The sequence below is a fragment of the Zophobas morio genome, unplaced genomic scaffold (assembly GCF_036711695.1).
Source record: "Zophobas morio isolate AGI-343-1 ecotype UQ-CSIRO unplaced genomic scaffold, CSIRO_AGI_Zmor_V1 ptg000026l, whole genome shotgun sequence".
Classification (NCBI taxonomy): Eukaryota; Metazoa; Arthropoda; class Insecta; order Coleoptera; family Tenebrionidae; genus Zophobas; species Zophobas morio.
The window spans coordinates 11,914,659-11,924,505 of NW_026972131.1; the positions used below are offsets into that span (position 1 = coordinate 11,914,659).

The 9,847-nt window shown below is 26.8% G+C and overlaps 1 protein-coding gene across 1 annotated transcript; it reads right to left on the reverse strand.

Annotated features, from left to right (window-relative positions):
- Window positions 1–3,803: 3,803 nt before the first annotated feature.
- On the reverse strand, window positions 3,804–5,361 carry LOC135136682 (gastric triacylglycerol lipase-like). The gene is made up of 6 exons (XM_064066091.1): window positions 5,188–5,361; window positions 4,939–5,128; window positions 4,771–4,885; window positions 4,483–4,723; window positions 4,281–4,430; window positions 3,804–4,227 (listed from the first exon to the last, which is right to left on the reverse strand). Exons 1-6 carry the CDS (start codon window positions 5,338–5,340, stop codon window positions 3,919–3,921), a joined length of 1,158 nt encoding a protein of 385 aa, XP_063922161.1. The 5' UTR covers window positions 5,341–5,361; the 3' UTR covers window positions 3,804–3,918.
- Between the last annotated feature and the right edge of the window lie 4,486 nt (window positions 5,362–9,847).

The window sequence follows — 9,847 nt, forward strand, 5'->3', positions numbered from 1 at the left end:
AAGAAAAATATGAAAACACCAAGAAGGCCAAAATATCAAAGGATAAAAAAAATAAAAAATAATAAAACCGCAGAATTTAAGAGAAAACAAAAACTCTAAAAAACAAGAAATTCAAAAAACACAAGAACTCCAATAATTCCAAAAAAACCAAGGAATCAAGAAGTTCCCAAAAATCCAAAATAATCATGATATAAAAAACAACACAAAAATATTTTACAAACAAAAAAATAAAACCAAAAAAAAATCCAATAAAAGAAAAAACCCAAAAGATCTAAAAAATGTAAACAATAAAAAAAATAAAAAAAAAGCAAAGAAAAACGAAGAAATCCAAAAAGCCCAAGAAACTCAAGAAAAATATGATCAATCCAAAAAATCACAAAAATCCGAAAAAATGGAAAAAAACTGAAAATTATTTATGGTTCGCTGTCGATGAAACAATCGATAGTTGTGGAAGATACTTGACAAGTTTAATTGTTGGAATCTTAAATGAAAATTTCCCTTGTCTAGGGTATGTAGTAAGTCTGAAAATGTTAGATAAAACAAATGGCAATACGATTACCAGATTTGTAAATGACAGTCTTACGTCACTATTTTTGCCAATAAAATTTTATTGATGATCTCGGATGCAGCTCGTTATATGTTGAAAGCAGGGATTAATCTAAAAATATTGTAACCCAATTTAATTCCTCTACTTGCATTATACCCACGGTTTAAACAGAGTGGCTGAAGGAAGAAATTAAAGAATAAAAAAAAAATTCCAAAGACATTTTTTAGAAAACCCTTGAATCTCAGGAAAAAATCGGAAAATTCCGAAAAGTCCGAAAAATCCAAAAAATTCTAAGAATCCGAAAAATCAGAAAAAGCCAAAATGGAAGGATAAAAAAAATCAAAAACCGTAGAATAGAAAAAAACAAAATAAATGTAAAAAAAGAGAAAAGCTTCCAAAAATACGAAAAATCATCATAAAAAAAAGAAGCCAAATGAAATGAGGAAAAAAAATGGAAGAAATCTAAAAAAAAAAACAATAAAAGAAAAAACCTAAAAAATCTAAAAAATTGAAACGATAAAAACAATTCAAAAACCCAAAAAACCAAGGAATTCCAAAAACCCAGGAATCTCAAGAAAAATCCGAAAATTTCGAAAAACTGAAAAATCCCACAAATCCAAAAAATCCAAAAACCCGAAGAATCTGGAAAAAGTCAAAATATCGAAGGATCAAAAATTAAAAAATCAGAAAACCGAAGAATTAAAAAAAAACAAAAAATCTACACAAAAAAAAACAAGTTCCCAATAATCCAAAATACAATAAATTCACAATATAAAAAAAAACAAAAAAGTTACTCCTATAAAAATTTTAAAAATAATCGAAAAAATGGAATAAATCCAAAAAAATCCATTCCAAATAAAAGAAAAACTCCAGAAGTCTAAGCAATTTAAACAATCAAAAAAATTAAAAAAAAATCCCTAACATCTCAAGGAAAATCCGAAAAATCCGAAAAACGCAAAATTTCGAAGGATAAAAAATTTAAAAAATCAAAAAACAGAAGAATTTGAAAAAACAAAAAATCCAAGATGAAGAAACATCCAAAGAATCGAAAAGTTCCCAAAAATACGAAAAATCAGAACATAAAGCAAAAAAAATAAAAATTTATTATGCAATTAATCGGAAAAATGGAATAAATCCAAAACAATCCAATAAAAGAAAAAACCCAAAAAGTCTAAAAAATTTTGTAAACTACAAAAAAAATTCAAAAACCAAAAAATCGAAGAATCTCAAGAAAAATATGAAAACACCAAGAAGGCCAAAATATCAAAGGATAAAAAAAATAAAAAATAATAAAACCGCAGAATTTAAGAGAAAACAAAAACTCTAAAAAACAAGAAATTCAAAAAACACAAGAACTCCAATAATTCCAAAAAAACCAAGGAATCAAGAAGTTCTCAAAAATCCGAAATAATCATGATTTAAAAAACAACACAAAAATATTTTACAAACAAAAAAAATAAAACCAAAAAAAAATCCAATAAAAGAAAAAACCCAAAAGATCTAAAAAATGTAAACAATAAAAAAAATAAAAAAAAAAAGCAAAGAAAAACGAATAAATCCAAAAAGCCCAAGAAACTCAAGAAAAATATGATCAATCCAAAAAATCACAAAAATCCGAAAAATTGGAAAAAACCTGAAAATTATTTATGGTTCGTTGTCGATGAAACAACCGATAGTTGTGGAAGATACGTGGCAAGTTTAATTGTTGGAATCTTAAATGAAAATTTCCCTAGTCGAGGGTATGTAGTAAGTTTGAAAATGTTAGATAAAACAAATGGTAATACGATTACCAGATTTCTAAATGACAGTCTTACGTCACTATTTTTGCCAATAAAATTTTATTGATGATCTCGGATGCAGCTCGTTATATGTTGAAAGCAGGGAATAATCTAAAAATATTGTAACCCAATTTAATTCACTCTACTTGCATTATACCCACGGTTTAAACAGAGTGGCTGAAGGAAGAAATTAAAGAATAAAAGCTAAAAATTCCGAAGACATTTTTTAGAAAACCCTTGAATCTCAGGAAAAAATCGGAAAATTCAGAAAAGTCCGAAAAATCCAAAAAATTCTAAGAATCCGAAAAATCAGAAAAAGCCAAAATGGAAGGATAAAAAAAATCAAAAACCGTAGAATAGAAAAAAACAAAATAAATGTAAAAAAAGAGAAAAGCTTCCAAAAATACGAAAAATCATCATAAAAAAAAGAAGCCAAATGAAATGAGGAAAAAAAATGGAAGAAATCTAAAAAAAAACAATAAAAGAAAAAACCTAAAAAATCTAAAAAATTGAAACGATCAAAACAATTCAAAAACCCAAAAAACCAAGGAAATCCAAAAACCCAAGAATCTGAAGAAAAATCCGAAAAATTCAAAAAAATCCGAAAAATTCGAAAAACTGATAAATCCCACAAATCCAAAAAAACCAAAAACCCGAAGAATCTGGAAAAAGTCAAAATATCGAAGGATCAAAAATTAAAAAATCAGAAAACCGAAGAATTAAAAAAAAACAAAAAATCTACACAAAAAAACAAGTTCCCAATAATCCAAAATACAATAAATTCAGAATATAAAAAAAAACCAAAAAGTTACTCCTATAAAAATTTTAAAAATAATCGAAAAAATGGAATAAATCCAAAAAAATCCATTCCAAATAAAAGAAAAACTCCAGAAGTCTAAGCAATTTAAACAATCAAAAAAATTTAAAAAAAATCCCTAGCATCTCAATGAAAATCCGAAAAATCCGAAAAACGCAAAATATCGAAGGATAAAAAATTTAAAAAATCAAAAAACAGAAGAATTTGAAAAAACAAAAAATCCAAGATGAAGAAACATCCAAAGAATCGAAAAGTTCCCAAAAATACGAAAAATCAGAACATAAAGAAGCAAAAAAAATAAAAATTTATTATGCAATTAATCGGAAAAATGGAATAAATCCAAAACAATCCAATAAAAGAAAAAACCCAAAAAGTCTAAAAAATTTTGTAAACTACAAAAAAATACAAAAACCAAAAAATCGAAGAATCTCAAGAAAAATATGAAAACACCAAGAAGGCCAAAATATCAAAGGATAAAAAAAATAAAAAATAATAAAACCGCAGAATTTAAGAGAAAACAAAAACTCTAAAAAACAAGAAATTCAAAAAACACAAGAACTCCAATAATTCCAAAAAAATTATTATTATAATTATAAATCCGCTCTCTATTGATAAGTCTACATTATTTACTATTTATGTTTTATTTCGTTTCAACATCTGCAAGAGTCTCGGTTAGGATTGGATAAAGGTCCGTGCGAATCGAATTCGCGAACAAGAAATCCACGTGGTCGTAATCACGTGTTTGATCAGGGATTGGGTATTTGCATTTTTGGGAGCTACCAAGTTCGTTGTACAGTCTCTCCAGATTCTAAAAAAATTGAAAACTTATTCAGTTGAGCTTTTTTACGAAAGCTGACCTCTTTTTTGTAAAAAGCGTCGTTTTCTCCATAAAACAAACAAACTGGTAATTTTATCCGTGATAAATTATAAGTAGGGGGATTTTCGGTCCCATATTCCTTTAAATTTTCCGTGGGACCATAATCAAATTTTTGAAATTTTCTAGACTTGATGAGTTGTAGGTAGTGTTGAATTTGGTTAACGGAAACTCCACCTGGCCAGTAACCGAAGTACAACAGAAGGTCGGTCTGGAAATTTAACTCAATTATGTTTAAATTAACTGCGAAATAAATATAGATACACTAGAAAAATGTGTGCTTTTTCCAAAAATTCCCTCTATTAGAAGTTCAAAGCACACGTTGGGGATTCGCTTGCAGACACTAACTAGAACCCTGTGAATCAACTTTTCCTGGTAAAATAGTCCCGTAATATTCAAGAGCGTCAACATTTTCTGAAAAAAAAGTAAATTCGAAATTACTCACTTTATTTTATTTTTAACTCACTGTGAATAGATAACCCGGCGTTTCAATCAACTGAAGTGCTATGATATTATTTAAATAGGCAACAGGAGCGAACAGCGACGCTGACTGAAGCGATTTGGTGTCTTCTTGGCCAGAAGACGCCAGAAACATCAAACCAATGGTAGTACCCATCGAGTACCCTATGTAATGAATTTTCAGCCCACTGGTCTTAGCTACGAAACGCAGCTGGGTTTTGATGTCTTTCGCCGCCACCGTATCCAAACTAAAATCAAAAATCCAAAAACGGGGAAAAATTTATATAATATTTACGTGAAGTTCCAATATTTCGGATCGTTGACTGTCAAATTGACGTGCTTCTGCGAGTACAAAGTCCCTCTTATATTCCCCAACCAAACTTTGTACCCAAGATCGGCTAAATAAAATGCTGGAACAACCATAAAACCTAGTCAAACTTATAACTAGACAAGTCCGACGTACCAAGAGACCGACGACCTGTGATAACCCAAACCCCCGAATGTACCAAAAGTCCATGTTGCAAAAAAACCGTGAAGTTCTTGCTTTCATTCTTAAATTTACCCCAGATTTCAAACAAAGTCAGAATGTACCCGTCGTCGGTTACAACGCTATGTGTCTTAACATTGTACCCGTTTCTTGTGACCACTTGAACCTAAAATAAAATTATATTAGTACGACAGCGTGGTACAATGATGACTATTTTCGTCCTACAACATCCGAAAAAACGTCAGGGTTTACGTAGCATTTGGGGTTCAAAGTTGCCAGAGGGTACTGGTTGAACTTAGGACAAGCGTTGTTTTTTGGATTTATGGCACTAGTGGCCAAAATTAAACCAAACGTTAAAGTAGCTAATATGGTTGTCATTTTGAATGGCCACGTTGAGATGGTACAATTTATATACTCGACGGGTTATCTATTTGATGTATGTTTTTTGTAATCATAGGTTCGTATGTGTTATCTGTCATCATAAATATTCTAAATCCTGCTTTTACAAATGTACAATTACCGACGATGGCTATTTTATGTTAAATATGGTCACCACGTCTCGCTCGTTACGCGAACTTATTATTAAAAGGTAAAATGTAAACCCCGCCCACCAACCCAATCTCAATTGTGATGATTTTTTTATCCTTAGACACTTAAAACAGGCTTAAATTAGTCAATTTTTTAAGGAAATATGGATTTTTTAGCCTTTTTGGGTTTTTTCTTTTATTATTTTTTTGGATCTATTCCATTTTTTTTTCTTTTTTATATTCTGATTTTTCGTATTTTTGGGAACTTTTCAGGATTCTTTGTTTCTTAATTCTTCGGATTTTTCGAATTCTTCGAATCTTTCGGATTTTTCGGGTTTTTCGAATCTTTCTTGAAAGTCTAGCGTTTTTTGGATGTCTCCGCGGAGTTTTCAGCTTTTTTGAATTTTTGGATTATTTAAATATCTTTTATTGGTTTTTTTTTGGATTTGTTCTATTTTTTCTTTATTTGTAAATTTTTTATTTTTTGTAATCTGTTCTTTTGGATAATTGGGAACTTTTACATTTTTGAATTTTTGGAATTATTGGAGTTCTTGAGTTTCTTGTTTTTTTTTGTGTAGCTTTTTTGGTTGTTTTAATTGTTCGGATTTTTGATTTTTTAATTTTTTTGATTCTTCGATATTTTGTTTTTTTCGGATTTTTGTGATTTTTTGGATGTCACATTTTTCTTTAGTCTTGGGTTTTTTAGATTCCTTCAATTTTTTGGTTTTTTGGATTCTTTTGATTTTTTTAATTTTTTAGGCTTTCTAGGTTTTTCCTTTATTGGATTTTTTTTGGATTTACTCCATTTTTTTGATTATTTGTAAAATTTTTTGTTTTGGATTTTTGAGAACTTCTCGATTTCTTAAAATGTTTTGTTTTTTCCTTAAATTCTCCAGTTTTATAACTTTTTTTTATCTTTTTTATACTTCGATATTTTCGCTTTTTTGGCTTTTTCGGATTTTTCGGATTCTTCGAATTTTTTGGATCTTTCGGATTCCTTAGTTTCTCATAATTCTTCCGATTTTTCGGATTTTTCGATTTTTTTCTTGAAAGTCTAGGGTTTTTGGATGTCTGCGGAATTTTCAGATTTTTTGAATTTTTTGATTATTTAAATTTTTTAGGCATTTGGGGTTTTTCTTTTATTGGATTTTTTTGGATTTACTCTATGTTTTTATTATTTGTAAAATTTTTATTTTTTATAATCTGATTTTTTGGATTATAGGGAACTTTTCTATTCTTTGGATTTTTGGAATTATTATAGTTCTTGAGTTTCTTCGAGTTTCTTAATTTTTTTGTGTAGAGTTTTTGGTTTCTTTAATTGTTCGGGTTTTTAATTTTTTAATTTTTTTGTTTCTTGGATATTTTGGTTTTTCGGATTTTTGTGATTTTTTGGATGGCATTTTTCTTGAGAGTTTGGTTTTTTGGATTCTTTTGATTGTTTTAATTTCTCTGATTTTAGTGTTTTCTCTATTATTGGATTTTTTGGTTTTATTCAATTTTTGTTATTATTTGTAAAAGTTTTCGTTTTGTATTTTATATTCTGATTATTTTGGACTTTTGGGAACTTCTCGATTTTTTTTTATTTTTTTCTTTTTTTTTAATTCTCCGGTTTTATGATTTTTTAATTTTTTATACTTTGATATTTTGGCTTTTCGAAATTTTCGGATGTTTTATGTTTTTCTTGCGATTCTTGGGTTTTTTAGATTTCTTCGGTTTTTTTGGTTTTCTGTGTTTTTTTTTACTATTTAAATTTTTTAGGTATTTTCTTTTATTGAATTTTTTTGGATATATTCCTTTTTTTTGTTTTTATATTTTCTGACTTTTTTTTTATTTTTGGGCACTTTTAGATTCTCTAGATTTTTGGAAATATTGGAGTTCTTGTGTTTTTTGAGTTCCTTGTTTTTTCTTTAATTTTTTTGGTTGTTTAATTCTTCGGTTTTTCGATTTTTCAATTTTCTTGATCCTTCGATATTTTGGCTTTTTTGGCTTTTTTGAATGTTTTATATTTTCCTTGATATTCTCCGGTGTTTTAGATTCCTTCGATTTTTTGGTTTTTTGGATTCTTTCGATTTTTTAATTTTTTAGGCCTTTTGGGTTTTTCCTTTATTGGATTTTTTTGAATTTATTCCATTTTTTTGATTATTTGTAAAATTTTTTGGTTTGTTTTTATATTCCGATTATTTTGGATTTTTGGGAACTTCTCGAATTTTTTTTTTAATTTTTAGTTTTCTTCTTAAATTCTCCAGTTTTATGATTATTTTTTTATACTTTGATATTTTGTCCTTTTTGGTTTTTTTTGGATTTTTCGGCTTTTTTTTCGAAATTTTCGGATTTTTCATATTTGTCTTGAAATTCTTGGGTTTTTTAGAGACCTTCGGTTTTTTTTTTGGTTTTCTGTATTTTTTTTATTGTTTAAACTTTTTAGGTATTTTCTTTTATTGGATTTTTTTTGGACATATCTCATTTTTTCGATCATTTGTAGTTTTTTTTTGTTTTTATATTTTCTGTTTTTTTTTTATTTTTGGGGACTTTTCGATTCTCTAGATTTTTGGAAGTATTGGATTTTTGAATTTTTTTAAGTTTCTTGTTTTTATTTACGTTCTTAGTTTTTTAATTTTTCGGATTTTCGATTTTTTAATTTTTTTGATCCTTGGATATTTTGGCTTTTTCGGATTTTTCGAATTTTTCTGAATTTTTCATATTTTTCTTAAGATTCTTGGGTTTTTTAGGTTCCTTCGATTTTTTTGGTTTTTTGAATTCTTTTGATTTTTTAATTTTTTAGGCTTTTTGGGTTTTTCCTCTATTGGATTTTTTTTGGATTTATTCTATTTTTTTGATTATTTGTAAAAAATTTTGTTTTGTTTTCTTATATTCTGATTATTTTGGATTTTTGGGAACTTCTCGATTTTTTTTTAGATTTTTGTATTTTTTAAATTCTCGGGTTTTATGATTTTTTAATTTTTTTATACTTTGATATTTTGGCCTTTTTGATTTTTCGGCTTTTTTGGCCTTTTTTTTCGAAATTTTCGAATTTTTCTTATTTTTCTTGAGATTCTTGGGTTTTTTAGGTTTCTTCAGTTTGGTTTTCTGTATTTTTTTATTGTTTAAATTTTTTAGGTATTTTCTTTTATTGGATTTTTTTGGATATTTTCCATTTTTTCGATCAATTGTTAAATTGTTTTTTTTTGTTTTTATATTTTCTGATTTTTTTTATTTTTGGAAACTTTTGAATTCTCTAGATTTTTAGAATTATTGGAGTTCTTGGGTTTTTTTGAGTTTCTTGTTTTTTTTTAGATATTTTTGGTTGTTTAATTTTTCTGTTCTGTTTCAATTTTCTTGATCCTTCGATATTTTGGCTTTTTTGGCTTTTTCGGATTTTTCGAATTTTTTTGAATTTGTATTTTTCTTGAGATTCTTGGGTTTTTTAGATTCCTTCGATTTTTTGGTTTTTTGGATTCTTTTGATTTTTTCATTTTTAGGCTTTCTGGGTCTTTCCTTTATTGTTTTTTTTTTTGTATTTATACCATTTTTTTGATTATTTGTAAAATTTTTTGTTTTGTTTTTTATATTCTGATTATTTTGGATTTTTGGGAACTTCTAGAATATTTTTTTAGTTTTTTTGTTTTCTTCTTAAATTCTCCAGTTTTATGATTTTTTATTTTTTTTTTATACTTTGATATTTTGAGCTTTTTGGTTTTTTTCGGGTTTTTCAACTTTTTTTTTGAAATTTTCGGATTTTTCATACTTTGCTTGAGATTCTTGGATTTTTTAGATTTCTTCGGTTTTTTTGGTTTTCTGTATTTTTTTATTGTTTCAATTTTTTAGGTATTTTCTTTAATTCAATTTTTTTGGATATATTCCATTTTTTCGATCATTTGAAAAATTTAATTTTTTTTGTTTTTATATTTTCTGATCTTTTTTATTTTTGGGAGCTTTTCGATTCTCTAGAGTTTTAGAATTATTGGAGTTCCTGTGTTTTTTGTTTTTTTTAGTCTTTTTAGTTTTTCAATTCTTCGGTTTTTGATTTTTCAATTTTCTTGTTCCTTCGATACTTTGGCTTTTTCGGATTTTTGGATTTTTCTGAATTTTTCATATTTTTCTTGAGATTTTTGGGTTTTTTAGATTCCTTCGATTTTTTGGGTTTTTGGATTCTTTTGATTTTTTATTTTTTTGGCTTTTTGGGTTTTTCCTTTATTGGATTTTTTTTGGATTTACTCAATTTTTTTTGATTATTTGTATTTTTTTTTTGATTATTTGTAAAAAATTTGTTTTGTTTTTTCATATTCTGATTATTTTGGATTTTTGGGAACTTCTCGATTTTTTTTTTAGATTTTTTGTATTTTTTAAATTCTCGGGTT

Bases quoted from the DNA above. Each gene is read 5' to 3' on its own strand.
- LOC135136682 (XM_064066091.1), bottom strand. From the start codon at position 5,340: ATGACAACCATATTAGCTACTTTAACGTTTGGTTTAATTTTGGCCACT. The intron at 5,129-5,187 runs GTAGGACGAAAA...ATTTTATTTTAG, and splicing joins CTGACGTTTTTTCGGATGTT to GTTCAAGTGGTCACAAGAAA. The intron at 4,724-4,770 runs GTAAATATTATA...TTTTGATTTTAG, and splicing joins CCGAAATATTGGAACTTCAC to TTTGGATACGGTGGCGGCGA.